The following is a 16,250-nucleotide window of genomic DNA, read 5'->3' as shown; positions in this document are numbered from 1 at the left end:
GTGTGTTTGTGTATGTGTGTGTTCCATTTTCAGAATCTACTTGGCAAAAGGAATGGGTCAGATAAGGAGAGACATTGCAGTCATTGCATCATTGATGACAGCTCCATGAAGCCAGAAACATTTTTTGTTTGTTTCTTTATTTATTCTATTGTACAGAGGATTGAACCCAGGGTCTTGTACAAGCTATGTTAGCCAAGGTATATATCACTGGCCATCTTTTGATTACTTATTTTGAGAGGAGGTCTCATGAAGTTGCTTATGTCTGTACTCTCTGCAGGCCTTAAACTTAAGATCCTTTAGTCTCCATAGTAGCTGAGCTAATAGGTCAATGCCATCAGATTCAACTTCATGTCTTTTAAATATGATCTCAGATGATGCTGAGCATATACTTGATCATATATTTTCAAGAATTTTCTAAAAGAATATCTAAGTAGATCCTGAATAGAAAGGCAATGTATGATGCTGTTTATAGAAAACAAGGCCTAACTTATTAGTGCCCTTCATAATATATTGGTCAATTATTTCTAGTTCAATCAAAGGAAAAGATACTAAAAAGCTGTTGAGCAGCTTCAAACTGTTAAACAACCTCTTCTCATCATCTCAAACCTTCCTGGGCCCAGGGTTTATCTTCTAACACTGTGTGACAGCCATGAACAAGATGAGAACACCTCTGTTCATACAGAGCTGCTTATTCAAAATCATTGAGTCTTTAACGTTGTTTTCGAAGTCCATGAGAAGAGCAAAAGCCTATCAGAATAGTGTCTAGTTGTTGAGGGAAGCATGAAAGAAAAATTCCTGGCTTTTTTCTTGTCTGAGAGACTATGAGTCACAATCATTCTCTCCCCCACTCCCTGTCCCTCTCCCTCTCCAAAGAAATAGAAAGTAGGCTTGGTAGTCTGCAGTTCCATTTGGGAAGTAGATACAGGATGTCAGGAATCATCCTCAGGTATATAACAACCGCAAGACCAGCTACATACATAAGACCCTGTTCTAAGAACAAAACAAAATATCATTAGAAAACAGGAAAACTGTGGTTTCATTTATGGAGTTCTGTAACATCTAGAGATGTAAGATGTCATAATAGTGAGCTGATAATAGGAATGGATGGAAATTCATCTAACAAGTCTGTTGTCTCTAGGGAAGAGCTCACTGTCAGGAAAGCAGGGCCAGATTATGGGCTGACTGTGGCAAAGTCTTCAAAGGTTTTCACTCAGCAATTTTTACAGAATAGAGCATTCAACAAATAAGAAAATGAAAATTGTGAGCTAGGGAGATGGCCTAGTATGTCAAGACTTTGCCATACATGCATGATGACCTGGGGAAGAACCCATATAAAGCACAGTATGATAGCAATTACCAGTGAACCTGGTCTTCCTTGGAGAAGTTGGAGGCACTTGTGGATATGAATCCACAAGGCTCATGCCCCATTGAACCTGGCTTACATAGCAGCTAACAATAGAGTGGTCCTGCTTCCAGCAAGGTATGAAGCCAAAAACCATAGTACCCACATTCACACATCATGCAACATGCACATATACGTGACATACATGTTGTATACATACACACACAAGACAAGAAAACTAATATTATAATAATTTATATTGATCTTTTTATATTTAAATTTTTTCATTTGATTTTCTAGGTAATTTAAACTTATTGTTATAAAATATATTCTTAGTGTAAGATCAACAAAATTATGTTTTTTTTCTGCTTAATCTATATTTGATCTTAAGTCATAGATTTCCCGTATACAATGAGAATTAAGCACAGTTGGAGATCTAGAAAACACATGAAAAATGTCTGCCCAGTACCTTGGAGTTTCTGGTGGAGTCCACTCCCACCTCTGCCAGGAGCACTGCTCTCACCAAACCGCACTATCCTTCAGGATTTACATAGACATATTAAGCAGATATCTTTCTAGAGTCAACACTCAGCAGAATATGCCTGGAAGCTGCTTTTAAATAGTGTTCAGGGAAAGCTTGTGCAATTAAAAAAGAAAGGACAATGTTGCATCTCAGGTCTTTAATAGCCAGCAGAATTCTACTCTCCAAAGGTAGGTTTACTTCTACTCTGAGGTACCATTCTCCCTTTACTTACTGTGCTCTGTACCTATTATGTATAAATGTGGAATGAATATTAATACCTATCTGCTGGTCATAGTGAACTTCTTGTTCATCTGTAAAATGTCATACTTATTCAAATTTCTCCAAATTATATATCTACCTGACATATTCCTGGCCCTTATGACAAGTTGCTGGTACCTATCCAAACACAGCCAGTTCATGGCTCATTTGTCACTCAAAAGGAAGAAAGTCAGCCTTTCCCTCAACTTCACATATCCCTTCTCTTTAGAGAACGTTCATGACACAGGATTAAAAAAAAAGGATTTAGATGAAATAGATGAATGTTCAAGTCTAAGCTGACTCCTAGCTATGGAAATCTTCAGCTGTGCTCTTGAGTTATCTGAGTCCTAACTAAAAGTTGAACCCGAAGCATGAAGTACTGAGCTGTATGTCAGGTAGTTAATGATAATAGTGCCTCACATTGATTTATTTGTATATCTTTGTCTCTGATTATACTTCCCTAAGGCCAGAAGACTCTCACTCATCCATGAGCATAATGCTTGAGGTTTAGAGGAAGCAGAACTTCACACAAAAGGCAGTGCTGTCAACTACACCCATGATTATGAATTTCTTTAATCTGGACATTCACCAGTGGTAGATGGAACAACATGACAAAGGATCCCAAGGCTCATGCTCTAGCTCTCAAAGTTCTTCATTGTGAGATAAAAATGGATTCTATTATTTGTATATAGTTTATTAAGAAGGAAGGATCTGCTGGTAAAACACATTATGATTTAGAGTTTAAAATTCTGTTTACATGTATGGTTCTCATACATATTCTAATATTCAGCATAGATAAAAATAAGTTTAAAACAGTTAACACACAAGGCATTGAGATATTTCTTTAAAACGTTGGCTCCTGTTCTACTCTTAGCTGTAGTATGCCTATTACACAACATATCATTCTGGCTAGTACTTATCATTTTGTAAATTGGTATGTGATTATGCAAATTTTTAAAAAAACACAAAATGCTACAATATAATAAACTTGAAGGGTCACTTAAAAATATTGTTAAAATCAGAACAAAAATAGAGATCTTGGAAAACTTAATTACGGTCAAATCCAAATATTTAAAAAACACATTTGTCAGGAGGCTGTTGGCATGACTGAGCCATTCCAACCATGTTAACTTTTGTTTAATTTAAAGACTTTGCTGGGCCAAAGAGATTTTATGTGATGTTAAAAGACTGACATTTGGAAGTATGCATTAGGTTCCCAACAAAGAAAAATACAGCCAGAGGGAAGGAGGAACAAAAGCTTCAGATATTCCAATGTAAAATCGACTCCATCATGTCTGTTTCATGTACTACACAGTATTCTGTGAGGTAGGGCAAGTGTCTCTTTATCACTATAAGATTGACCATTAGCATCAGACAGCTCTCTCTGAAGCAGACCTACATCATGGGAAGTTTGCTTACTGGTTGAGGGAGTTGGAGTATTCCAGCCATAATTTACTCAAGTCTCCAAGTTCAATCAATGTTAATTACAGCCTAAACTTACTGTTTTACTGTGAGCTTTGAGAAAGTTACATTATCATCTACAACATACACAAAAGGATACAAACATATTGATTAGATGAAAAACTCTAAACTTTCAGAACTAAATTGCCCCCTGCTCCACAGAAGAGCCTTGCCTATACATCATTACAGGCTTACCACACACACACACACACACACACACACACACACACACACACACTGTGGACAATAAATGCATACTACTTCCTTTTTAGCAAGACAAGGGCAAATTTTATATATACATATACATATTATACACTTTATGACCTTACACTATTCGTATGATGATATCATAATTAACCATAACATTCTCAATGATTTAAAAGATTGATGAAGGACAGGATATACTTATTGGTAGGGCCTTTGCCAAGGAAGTTCAAAGCCTTGTGTATCCAAGTAAAACCTGAAACATTTTTTTTTACAGGTACACAAATATTTTGGATTTTTACAAATAGATAAACAAGATTAAACTTTGTGAATTTAATATAACTCCTAATTTGGATTTGTAAAGTATTTTTCCAACGTTCTAAATAACTGTAAGGATTTATTCAAGGAAATTAAACCCTGTGACATTTTCTCAGAAGATGCCATAATTTCAGGGATAGGCACAAATGTTCATCAAGAGTACAAATGCCTTATATTGATTGTTTAAACAAACAAACTTGTTTGTTTGTTTGTTTGTTTATTTATTTATTTATTTTGGTGAGTGTCTCACTATTTAGCCCTGCTGACCTGGAACTTGGTGTTATTGACCAGACTGGCCTCAAACTCACAGACATCTGCCTACCTGTGCCTGACAGGTGCTAAAGGATAGCTATTATGACAGGATACCCTGGTTCTTAAGACTACTGGCTAGGTGCCTGGCTTCATTTGGGGAATCCTTAAATAGTACAATCCATTGTGCTTATTACTATCTCAAAGACCTCAGCAGTGTAATAAGCATCTTTGGAGTGATACTATTCCCTTCCCTATTGCCCAGCCATGAGGTACATTGGTGATGAAACAGGAACATGGATCTACAACAGGAGACACTCATCTACATCAAGGAGTCTGGTAAAGTGCTCCCACACAATGAAGTTTAAAGACATCTCGCCAGTAAATTAGAAACCACAGTGACTGTGCTTTAGGAATACTGTCTCACTAGTGGGTTCCATTGTGGTATAAAATTAGTGTTGCAACTATTTCATAATAAAGAATCTTTTCTCCAAGGAGTAAAAGACTTACATGATTTTCTTTTTAGATATACAGAAATACCTTGTTTATTTTATACATCAAAATGTGAGTCAGACCACCTCTAAAGAAAGATAATCTCTAGTATGAACCATGAGCTGGGAACTAACAAAAGATCCATTTAAAGCAAATGGTTGGTGATCAAAACACTTGTCAGCAAGTTTAAATTTCTCAGGTTCAGAAGATAAATTGAGAGGAGCATTATAGAAAGAAACATGGAGTAGAATTAAGGGGATACATTAGTAAAAGGGGAGGACCATAAGGAACACTAAATTGTCTGAAATTTACAATGCTTTTGAAATGCTGGAGAATGTGCCATATAATCATTCACTCGTAGGTAACAGAAGATACAGAAACAAAAAGAACAAAGACCAGGACTTGATAGGGGACCTATAGTTTTAAAGTTGGGGAAAGTACAAAGGCTCTTGAATATCTCAGAAATTATTAGTTATTGTAACAATCTTGGAAACTATTTTATGAATTCAAAGCATTTTACTAGGGCTCTGGTATTGATTTCTAATATATTCATGCCTGGTAAGAATGTAATCCTATAGCTGGGCAGTGGTGGCGCACGCCTTTAATCCCAGCACTTGGGAGGCAGGTGGATCGAAAAACAAACAAACAAAAAGAATGTAATCCTATGAGCAGTGATTGGATGTCATTTATGGATTTGTAGCTAGCATCTATAGGCATTTTTTAATGTTAACTCTGATGGACAAATGGAAGGTCTTAATATAATAGCCAATGGAGAAACAGCATGCCACAGCAGTCAGGGAGACAGATTCTGCATTCTAACTACCAGTCAGTACTTACTACTAGGATACTCAGATACATTCATGAGTCTTGCTAGCTCCTCCTTACTCATCTGCAACATGGAAGGAGCAACTATTTTGCCTATGATTTTCACAGTATGAGGTAATGTGGGTGAGATGTACTGAGCTTTTGGCACTGCCTTAATGTGTGCTGTAATCCTACATTATTTTCACTGGTTACATGTGACATTAACTTCTGTGAACTTCCAACATTTGGAACACAGCAAAGTATTGTAAGTGTTCTTGGTAAGTTGTGGAATAAAAAGAAGTCATAAGGTATTATGGATATCTATAAGATTGCTTGATGTGTGTAGTCATCAAATATATACACACATACACACACACACACACACACACATATATACATATATAATATAAATTTGCATGTATGAGCATGTGCACCTATGTACACATATGTGAAAGCCACAGGGAAAACTTAGGTGTTCCTAAGAATCAACTACCATGCTCTTAGAGACCAAATATCTCACCTAGACTTGGGACTCACCAATTTTGCTATGCTTGCTGGACAAGGAGTTTCAGGGATCTACCTGTCTCTTCCCCCCCACTGCTGGAATCATATGTATATTTCAGCAGTTACGGTTATTTGTATGGGTTCCAGGGATTGAACTCAGGCCCTTATCTTTGCATGTTCTAAGTTACTCATTATGTGACACTGAGAACACACTCACTAAAAGACTGAGAAAAGCCAAATAATCACAGGACCATCAAGTTGATAACTAGCTATCCATGATCAGAACCAAACCAGGTGAGAATGACTAAGTGCAGATACCTTTCTACCGCCCTAGACACTGATGAGCATCTCCCACAATTTCTGCTCAGATCATTTCCTCCTCTGTATTTTAGAGGTAACCTCATTAGACAGGCTATCCAAATGATTTTCAAGGTGGGAAGACAACATAAAGGAAAGTCTGTCAGCATTAAAGAAGGGTAGAGGCGCTGTTGTGATGGGTCAGTGGGTAAAGATGCTTACCACTAAGCCCAGTGATCTAAGTTCAGTACTGCAAACAGACATGATGGAAGGAGAAAATCAATGTCTGCAAGTTTTCTGTACACAGAACAACCCATGAAAGAGACTGAGAGAAACACACACACACACACACACAGAGAGAGAGAGAGAGAGAGAGAGAGAGAGAGAGAGAGAGAGAGAGAGAGAGAGAGAGAGAGAGAGACTCTAAACAAATAAGCAAATACATTCAAAGAAGCATATCAGGGTATCACATGGCTGACCTCTCTCCGAAAGTTATAGACTCTTCCACTTGAGCTGAACTTGAGAGCCATGATGACAGCTAGGATCATATTAGAATAATGGAAACAAGCAAGTAAATGAAGATAATTGGTTTTTGTTTGCTTTGGTTGCTGTTTTGTTTGTTTTTGCTTCAAAACTACCTTTCTATATCTGACCCTTGGACAATGATGTTAGACTCATCAAAATACTTTACCTCTTTAACAAAGATCTTGGTGAAAAGTTTCCATAGTGGAATGGGGAAAGGCTGGATAGAGAAATATGGAGAGATGTGAAAGTTAGCCTCCCACTTTCCATAATGAGCAGGTAAGGGTCCAGTATCTAGTGTTTCCATTAACTCAACCAGCATCGCCACATCGCCCCATAGGGTTATGTCAGCCATTGCTTCAAACTTAGCTCTCAGATCCGCATTCACATGTATGAGCTGACATTTTTCTATTGCCTCCAGCCCCATCTCCAGATGATCTGCTCTCCCAAGTCCTTAGGGCAGTATATGCAGCAGAATTATCCTTTCCCTGAGGCCTGGGTCCAGCCCTAGGGGATGCTCTCTCTAAAGATGCCTGCTCTGCATTAACTTCACCTTCACTTGCTTTCCTGAGGGACGATGGCTTCTTCTTACATTACTTCATTATTTTTCTGTATTGTTTTGACTTTTCAATACATGTTAACTTCTCTATATTAAATTACTTCGATTAAAGTAGTATAGTTTTTTGGTTTTCCTTAGTTTTACTGTGAAATAGTGAAAGCAATAACCAAAAAATAATGGATTATGTTTCTGTAAGACCTCAACTGCTTTCTGACACAGGCAGTTAATTTTATTCTTACTATTTCCTTCTAAATAATATATGTTTGAATTGTTAAACAGAAAATTGCTTCTCTTTCATATTAATCTTTTTACCTCCAAGAAGGGTATTATATTCTTCTTTAACATAGTTTATTCTTTTAATTAAATTTCTTATGTTTCTTAGTTATGTTTACTTTTAAATTCATCAAGTTATGCAATTTCTTCATAAAGAACAGACAAGGCTGAACAATCACACATTTTAAATTAGGGGAGTCCAGACTACTCAGTTTCAATTCTAAATCAAACATATTTCTGGATGCTTGCCCAGTTTTCTTTATTCTTAAATAAGATTATTAACCCCATCTTACACATAAAAGAACACATATAAGACATACATAAAGTATAAAGAATAATTAAATGAATATGTATATATTCAATTTACAACTTAAGAAATGAAACCTAACCAATACTTTGAAAGAGGACAGAGTGTTCCCTAATGACCCATTTTCTTAGGCCCAGAGAATTCTGTTGCTTATGCCTCTCCATACCGTCTAGCCCTAAAGAATTTATTGATTGCTTATATGTTTGAACTTTACAATCTGAAATCACAGGGTTTATTTTTCCCACACCTTGATTTTTCTAAGGACTGATAAATGAGTTATGCATTAGTAATACAGGAAATATAGTTTAAGTTTTCTTGTTCAGGAGAATGTTCTTTGAAGATGCTGCATTTTGGTTGGCTGCTATCTTCTTGAAAAGCATTTGCAGAGCTTTGTTGCTCTGTTATGATAGGAATACAGTTTGCCCATGCCCAGCAGTATCTATCAGCACGCTGGCTCAGAGACTCCTTCCACCTCATGCTCACTGAGACTTTGACACAGTTTCTCCTGAGATTGACTCACCAAACATTTTCATCCAACTCCATGGCTACAGTTCCCACCTAACAAAGACACTGGATCATAAGCCATCATTTGTGACAACTACATCAAGAAAAGGTACTGACAAAAAGGCATCAACATTGCTGAACAAAAGGCAGTTCACTGAGCTAGGAAGCCTGACTGTTGTCCTGAGGAGCAGGGAGAGAAATCATCAGTTAAGGAGGAAGAACCCAACATAGTGGATGTCTTTACAGCGATGCTAAGATAAGATTCCGCTGTTTGCCTATAAAGTCGAAGCCCTTACACATTCTTTCTCACTTTTCTTGGAAATAAAATCAAGTTAGTATGCAGAAACAAGAGGGACAGATGGGTATACTAATGACTTTATGAATACAGAACATTTTTCCATTAATAAAAATTGTATCATTTACTGAGCTTTACCTCACAAATAGCAATAGCTACTGATTGCTTACACAGAGCAGTATGAAGGGGTTTTTGCAAGCTTAACTCCTTTTCTGAGGCTGATTAAAATAATTGCCTATAAGAAAGTATAGACAGAGAAATGGTATTAGGTCTTCCTTGAAGGTCTGATAGAATTCTGCACTAAATCCAACTGGACCCAGGCTTTTTTTGGTGGGGAGACTTTTAATGACTGCTGCTATTTCCTTAGGGGTTATGGGACTATTTAGATGGTTTATTTGCTCCTGATTTAACTTTGATGTGGTATCTTCCTAGGAAGTTGTCCATTTCATCCAGGTTTTCCAGTTTTGTTGGGTATAGGCCTTTGTAGTAGGATCTGATGATTTTTTGAATTTCCTCAGTTTCTGTTGTTATGTCTCCCTTTTCAGTTCTGATTTTATTAATTTGGATACTGTCTCTGGGCCCTCTGTTAATCTGGCTAAGGGTTTATCTATCTTGTTGATTTTCTCAAAGAACCAGCTCCTGGTTTTGTTGATATTTTGTATTGTTCTTTCTGTTTCTATTTGGTTGATTTCAGCACTGAGTTTGATTATTTCCTGCCTTCTACTCCTCTTGGGTGTATTTGCTTATTTTTGTTCTAGAGCTTTTAAGTGTGCTGTCAAGTTGTTAGTGTGTGCTTTCTCCAGTTTCTTTTTGTAGGCACTTAGAGCTATGAATTTTCCTCTTAGTGCTGCCTTCATGGAGTCCCACAAGTTTTGGTATGATGTGTCCTCATTTTCATTAAATTCTAAAAAGTCTTTAATTTCTTTCTTTATTTCTTCCTTGACCAAGTCATCATTGAGTAGAGAGTTAAGTTGGGATGCTTTGGTCCTTCTTAGAAGGAGCAACAAAATACTCAAGGGAGCAAATATGGAGACAAAGTGAGGGACAAAAACTGAAGGAGGGCCCGTCTGGAGACCATTCCACCTGAGTATCCATCCCATATGCAGTCACCAAAAGTAGATGCTGATGTGGAAGTCAGGAAGTGCATGCTGATAAGAGCCTGATGTGGATGTCTCCTCAGAGGTCTGCAAGAGTCTGACATATTCAGAGGCAGATGCTCCCAGCTAACCATTGAACTGATCATGGGGTTCCCAATGGAGGAGTTAGAGTGAAGACTGTAGGAGCTGAAAGGGTTTGCGGCCCCATGAGGAGAGCAACAATATCAACCAACCAGAGCTCCCAGGGTCTAAACCATCAGCCTAGGAGCACTTAGGGAGGGATCCATGGCTCCAGCTGTATATGTAAGGGAGGATGGCCCTGTTGGGCATACATGGGAGAAGAGATCCTTGGTCTCATGAAGGCTGGATTCCCCAGTGGGTGGGAATGGGGGGGTAGGTAGGGGCACATCCTCAGAGAAGCAGGAGGAGGGGTGATGGGATAGGGGGGTTCCTGGGTGGGGGAAAACAGGGTAAGGGGTTAACATATAAAATGTAAATAAAACAGCCAACAGAAAAAAAAAGAAAGTGTAGACAGGCTATTTGAAATACCCAAAAGAAATCCTCCAACATGATTATGTAAAATAAATAATTTGGGGGCTGGTGAGATGACTCAGCAATGTCATACACTGGCTTCTGATACTCAACTCTGACATCCATGAGCACTCAGTATTTATGTGGTACACAAACATGTATGCAGGCAATATATCCACATATGTAAAATAAAATAAATACATCTAGAAGTAAACTAAAATAATTTTTTAAAAAGAAATAATTTTTGAAGTGTATTTAGCTCCGCAAGTGCTTTTAAGGACTATTATTTATCTAAAGTAACCTCCCATTTGTGTCCACTTATGTCCAAACCATTCCTAAAAAGAAGGAACGTCATGTGTACTGATAAGAAAACCTGCATTTCTATGGTTCTTTGTTTCTCTAAAATTGAATTTTGAGTTACAAGATTTCCTTCTTTGTATCCAAACCATTTTTTCTATGAAAATGATAAGATTTTGAAAAATAAGAGGTATTTTTTCACCTTCAGAATGTGAAACCATTTATTCTACAGAAAAAACGTAAACAAAAGCAAAAATAAACAAATAAAAATAGTGATATTGTTTCATAAACTGGTTTCCTTGTAAGCTCAGAGGTGAGTCATGCTTGTGTTTTTAACACAGTACCAAGCCTGCATTTCTCAAATGTGCTCAGGCATGTTTCACTGACCACAGAAGCCACCACACATTCTGTGAAAAAAGAGTGCTCCATAGTAAAATAAACCAAAGAACTACTGCAAATCCCTCTGCTGTAAAAAACTGGGAATTTCTTTCACAATGAACTTAACCCTGCAGTTTCTGTATCTACTTGGTCAGGATCCACTCTGTTACAGTTTGGATATGGTATTGCCCCCTGGAGATGCATGTATTAGAGGGTTGGCTTCCGGCCAGCAGTGCCATGTGAACACTGCCCTCAGCCATGTGTTCACAGACTGATGAGATCCTGGCTGAATGAGCTACTAACAGAGGGAAAGTATTTAGAGCAAGCAGGTCACCAGCTGCAAGTTATGGAGTATGTATGTTGTTTCTAGACTCATCTTCTGTCCTCTATGCTTTCTGGCTGTCATGAGCTAAGAAAGTGTTGGAAGCACACTTACATCCTCCCTTGTTCCTGTAGTGTAAACTTGCTACAGTCCCATAAAGGAAAGGAGTTGTTGCAAAAATGTTATAGTTGCTAATCAATGGTCAGGGTCTTTCAATGCATTCATCTTTCCTCTATGTTAACTATATGACTTCATGGCTCCAACCATTTGCTTAACTTCCCGTTGTTTTAACATATTGCTCGACAATCCTCCATGTATATGTGTCTGTAGCTACTACCTTGCTCAAAGAAACACACATCTAAGAGAACATAGTAGGGAGAGGCACTTAAGGATTCATCATTGAAGCCTGTTCTCTAGATCTTGTGCTGTTAGGTACTGAGATTTATGAGAATCTTGTGTTTCCATGGCCACATTTACATTTAATATCTATATTTTCTAAGGAAAGTCTATGTGATCATATGTCACTTGTGTTTGCAATTATGTGCATAAGTACATGTATAATCATCTCTGTGTATATGCAGATGTATGTATGTGGGCATGTATATGTTTTGTGTACATGTATGTATACATATTTCTGTATGCGAATGAATGGATATGTTTGTATATGTGTTCCTCTGAGTGCTTACATGCAAGTGCCTCCGAGCTTGTATGTGGGGCTGCATATTTACTAATAATGTCATTCCTCTTGTTTATTAAATCATCTGTAAATGATGAAATCCTAATTTTCAAGAATTAAGTGCTGATGGAAGTATAAAGTATTTCCCAGCCTAGCCAGAAATGCTCCTGGCAACACATCACTGTGTGTGTAAATTTTATTAAACAAAGCCATAACTTCTGCATTGTCATAAACCCTATAAAGGGAAATGTTTTGTCATTCTCTAAGAATTAGTTCTTTTAAAACCATCTTTTAAAAATGTATTCTTTGGAGAGTATGCACATTTATACAGTGTAGCTTGAACATACCCAACCATCACTTGTGATTCTTCTAGAACCAGTTATCACATCTCCTTCCCAACAACTTCAATATATGGTGCCATAATGTACCACAGGAATGAACTAGTTCTTACAGAATTGTAATACTTAGATGAGGCAACACTATCTATCTTGGTCTTAATCAATAGGTACATATACATAAAGCTGAAATGGAGCATGACTAAGAAACAGAACTGTAGCCCAGCTAACAGCAAGTACTGTGTTTTGGGGTACTGGCCTCATCTAGCTAACATCTAATATATACCATATGAATATACAAGAACCTCAAGAAAAATGTTACATTGATTGAAATCCATACAAATGTACCTGTGACCGAAACATAATTGTCACAAATCTGGTGACAGATCAGGACCCTTGGGTAAATGCATCTTCTATTTTGAGACTGAGTCTCTTCAAAACTATATCTGTTTGTTTGTTTGTTTGTTTGTTTGTTTTTAACTTCTGATCAGAAGTGATTACCTCCTGTTTTCATTCAGTAGCACAATACCAAATGAAAATGCCATGTCATCAAATTTTTTCCCTGCTTAAACTTAATATAACTCCGAGACTGAAACAGATTCTCAATGCTACAACAACAGTAAACGGCAAAAAAGGAGAACAAAGAATGTTTAGGAAAGCAAGTTTTGAAAGACTACATACTTGTGTGTAAATGCTACCAATAAAAGAAAATTGAATAATTTCAGGTAAGCATTCATCAAATCCACATGATATAAGGCTTTGTGACTCACCACTCACGTGTCATTTAACCACTTATATGCAAGAGCATGCTTTGTTTCTACAAGATTTCACAAATCACTAAATTGTGGGCAAGTGTATCAGAGGAGAACAGGCAGGCACTATTAATCTTTCAATAATGACAGTATTTGTGTCCAACCCTGATATGAAAAATATTCAAATATTGTTGGCTACAAAATAAAAACAAGATGTAAACTTACTCCCAATGAAATGAGCTGTTACTCAAGTAGCTAAGATATGATTGAATAACTAAATTTCTAACACATAATGTTTTAAAGCAATGAAACTAAAATCATTGGCAGACTTTCTTTTGTTGTATATAAATGAACAGTTCTCCATGGCATCTGCCTAACTGATATACTTTAACAATCCTTAAAAGTCTATCATCTCTCATTGAGAGAATACACTAAAAAAAATGTAAGTTCAAGGTCAGAGGTTACCTTTCAGGTCTTTCTTTAGTTTTCTGAGGTCTTTCTGGAAGTCTTCAAACTTCATCTGTGAGGCCTGGAAGAGCTCCTGTGGTTCTGCCAGCGGGAAGACACACTGCTCTTTGCCAGCATCCTAATGAGCAAGCATAATTTTAAAACAAATCAGTGTGAGAAATAAAAATCACGTGACAGTAGAAATGACAGCAGCTACAACAACAACAACAACTAAACAAACAAAACCCTAGGAGAACCACTACAGAATCATCCAACAGAGAAAAATAATGGGTGTCAGGTGTCATGGTGACTCAGTGGGAAAGAGTGCTTACTCCACTATAGTCTAGGAGCTGAACTCAAATTTATGGCATCCATGTAAAATGTTTAGCCGTGGCCTTATGTGCCTGTATCTCAGCATTTTGGGGTTGAGGGTAAAAACAAGATGATCTGAGATCTCACTGACCAGTTAATGAGACCAGATGAAATGGCACGATTCCTGAAGAGTGATAGAATCTGTCTCAAGGGGATAAGATGCTAACACAGAAGGCACCACAAGCTGTCCACTGGTTTTTGCATCTGCAAGCTTGTACAATTACCCACACACTCATGTGTAACCACTCCGCGTGCGCACACACACACACACACACACACACACACAAGAAAAAGATCAAAATGGGAATGTGTATAAAATTGGTCTTACCTCATCAAAATTTCGAAGATAATATGAAACAATATATGACAAAAGGCTTCTGCTGTTGTCCTAGGCAGAAAAATCAATGTAAGTAACACATAGTTAAAAGTTATTATGTATTATTAAGGATACAGAATAAAATAAATTTCAGAGAACATGCAAATACACTTGGAAGTACTCCGGGTGGTTTCATATTCTTTTTTTTTAAATAATTTATTTATTTTTTTCAAATCATAATTCATTCACACAGGGGTTATAAACACAGAAAGGCAGGATGTGGGGAAGGGAATGACACTGGAGTGTGGGTGTTCAGGGGGAATACAGATATCTTCAGAACAGGGTTTCGGCTGGGTGAAGGTTCAGGGGACAGGTCACTATGACTCTGTCTATGATTCACTTGTCCTTATCTAAGTTGGTATTGTCTGCCAAAGCTACCTATTTACAAGGTCTATGACTACTCAGGCTGGTAAATTTCCATGAAAGCTTCCTGTTTACAATAGCTTATAGCCATCTGTTTCAATGTTTTTCCACAGAGACCCAATATTTGGTGTTAGTATACATGTATGACAGGTCTATTGCTTGTATACATGATTTTAGGCCTATGGCTGATTTTAGGCCTTCAGTGTGTAAACAGGGCTGCCCCTGATATCTCCTCCCTTCTCTAAGTATAGAAGGGCTGTTGGGATTCTAATCTTGCAAAGGCGGGAAGGGAGTAGAGACCTGACCTCCAGTAATTGAAGGGGACCTTGTAATGGCTCTGATCCCCCTGTCTGGTTTCATATTCTATACTGCCTCAGTAACTGTATCTAAAGGGCTGGATGACAGAATTTTCTCCGTCTTCTGATGTAATGTCAAAAGGATGCCTCACCATTTAAGGGGGAAGCTCAAATGTAAATAATTCGCTGTTTTTATTATCCTCCATGAGAATTTTAATTCATTATTTACATCTCTTATGTAATGTATTTATTTTGTATTTTCTTAGTCCTTTTTGTCTTTTAATTTTTATGTATGTGTTTTGCCTGCATGTATGTACATACACTATATGTGTACCTCAGGCCAGTGGAAACTAGAAGAGGGTACTATATTCCCAGGAGCAAGAGTTATAGACAGTTGTGAGCCTCCACATGAATGCTGTAAACAGAACTTGGATCCTCTAAAGAACTGCAAGGGGCTTTAACCAACAAGAAATCTCTTGAGTCACAGCACTTAGGTTTTCAAATATCACTACCATGAAATAAACATTTCTATAGTCCATAGAAATGGTCTAGCAGGTACTGTCATAATAAATAATTCTTGGACTTGACGCAAATTCATTAACATTTACACTAGAAAAATAGAAAAGTATTTCCGTTAAGTAGAGACCTTTAAATGCTAATATACATTACAATGTGTTATATTAAATACTGAGATTGAGGAATTAATTTTTATGCAACTATTATTAAGACAATGTACATATCATTTGAAAATGTAAAATTAGTTTATATACAATCAATAGTCTTTAAAGTTTTCAAAGAATATTTTGTTTCTTTTCTGACACAGTTAGAAGCATTAATTTTTAATTAGGTTTTTTTGTTGTTGTTGTTGTTTTGTTTTTGCCTGCTCCAATTAATCAACCAATAAACTAGATCTAAGAAAAATCTAGTACACAATCTAAGTTCTCTGAGGTGCTTCCTCTGTTAAATTAGAAGTTTGACCTAATTTGGTCTCCATACTTCAGTGATAAAATTGTCCTAAATGGCTTCCTTATATAGTGAACTGCAGCCTAGCTTGATATATACTCAAAACCAAGCAACTCAGCATCAGCTAATCACA

The 16,250-nt window shown here is 37.1% G+C and overlaps 1 protein-coding gene across 2 annotated transcripts in view; it reads right to left on the bottom strand.

Moving 5' to 3' along the window:
* The window catches only part of Fmn2 (formin 2), a 339,367-nt gene that overhangs the window by 101,853 nt on the left and 221,264 nt on the right, over positions 1–16,250 (bottom strand). For both annotated transcript variants that reach the window (XM_028755264.1, XM_028755265.1), the window contains 2 exons: positions 14,448–14,507; positions 13,766–13,886 (listed from right to left, as the gene is read on the bottom strand). In XM_028755264.1, coding sequence (XP_028611097.1) covers positions 13,766–13,886; positions 14,448–14,507 — 181 coding nt within the window. The remainder of the gene's footprint in view (positions 1–13,765; positions 13,887–14,447; positions 14,508–16,250) is intronic.

This window comes from Grammomys surdaster, unplaced genomic scaffold (assembly GCF_004785775.1).
Source record: "Grammomys surdaster isolate TR1022 unplaced genomic scaffold, NIH_TR_1.0 126051, whole genome shotgun sequence".
Taxonomy (NCBI): Eukaryota; Metazoa; Chordata; class Mammalia; order Rodentia; family Muridae; genus Grammomys; species Grammomys surdaster.
This window is presented reverse-complemented; position numbering and strand designations above follow the sequence as displayed.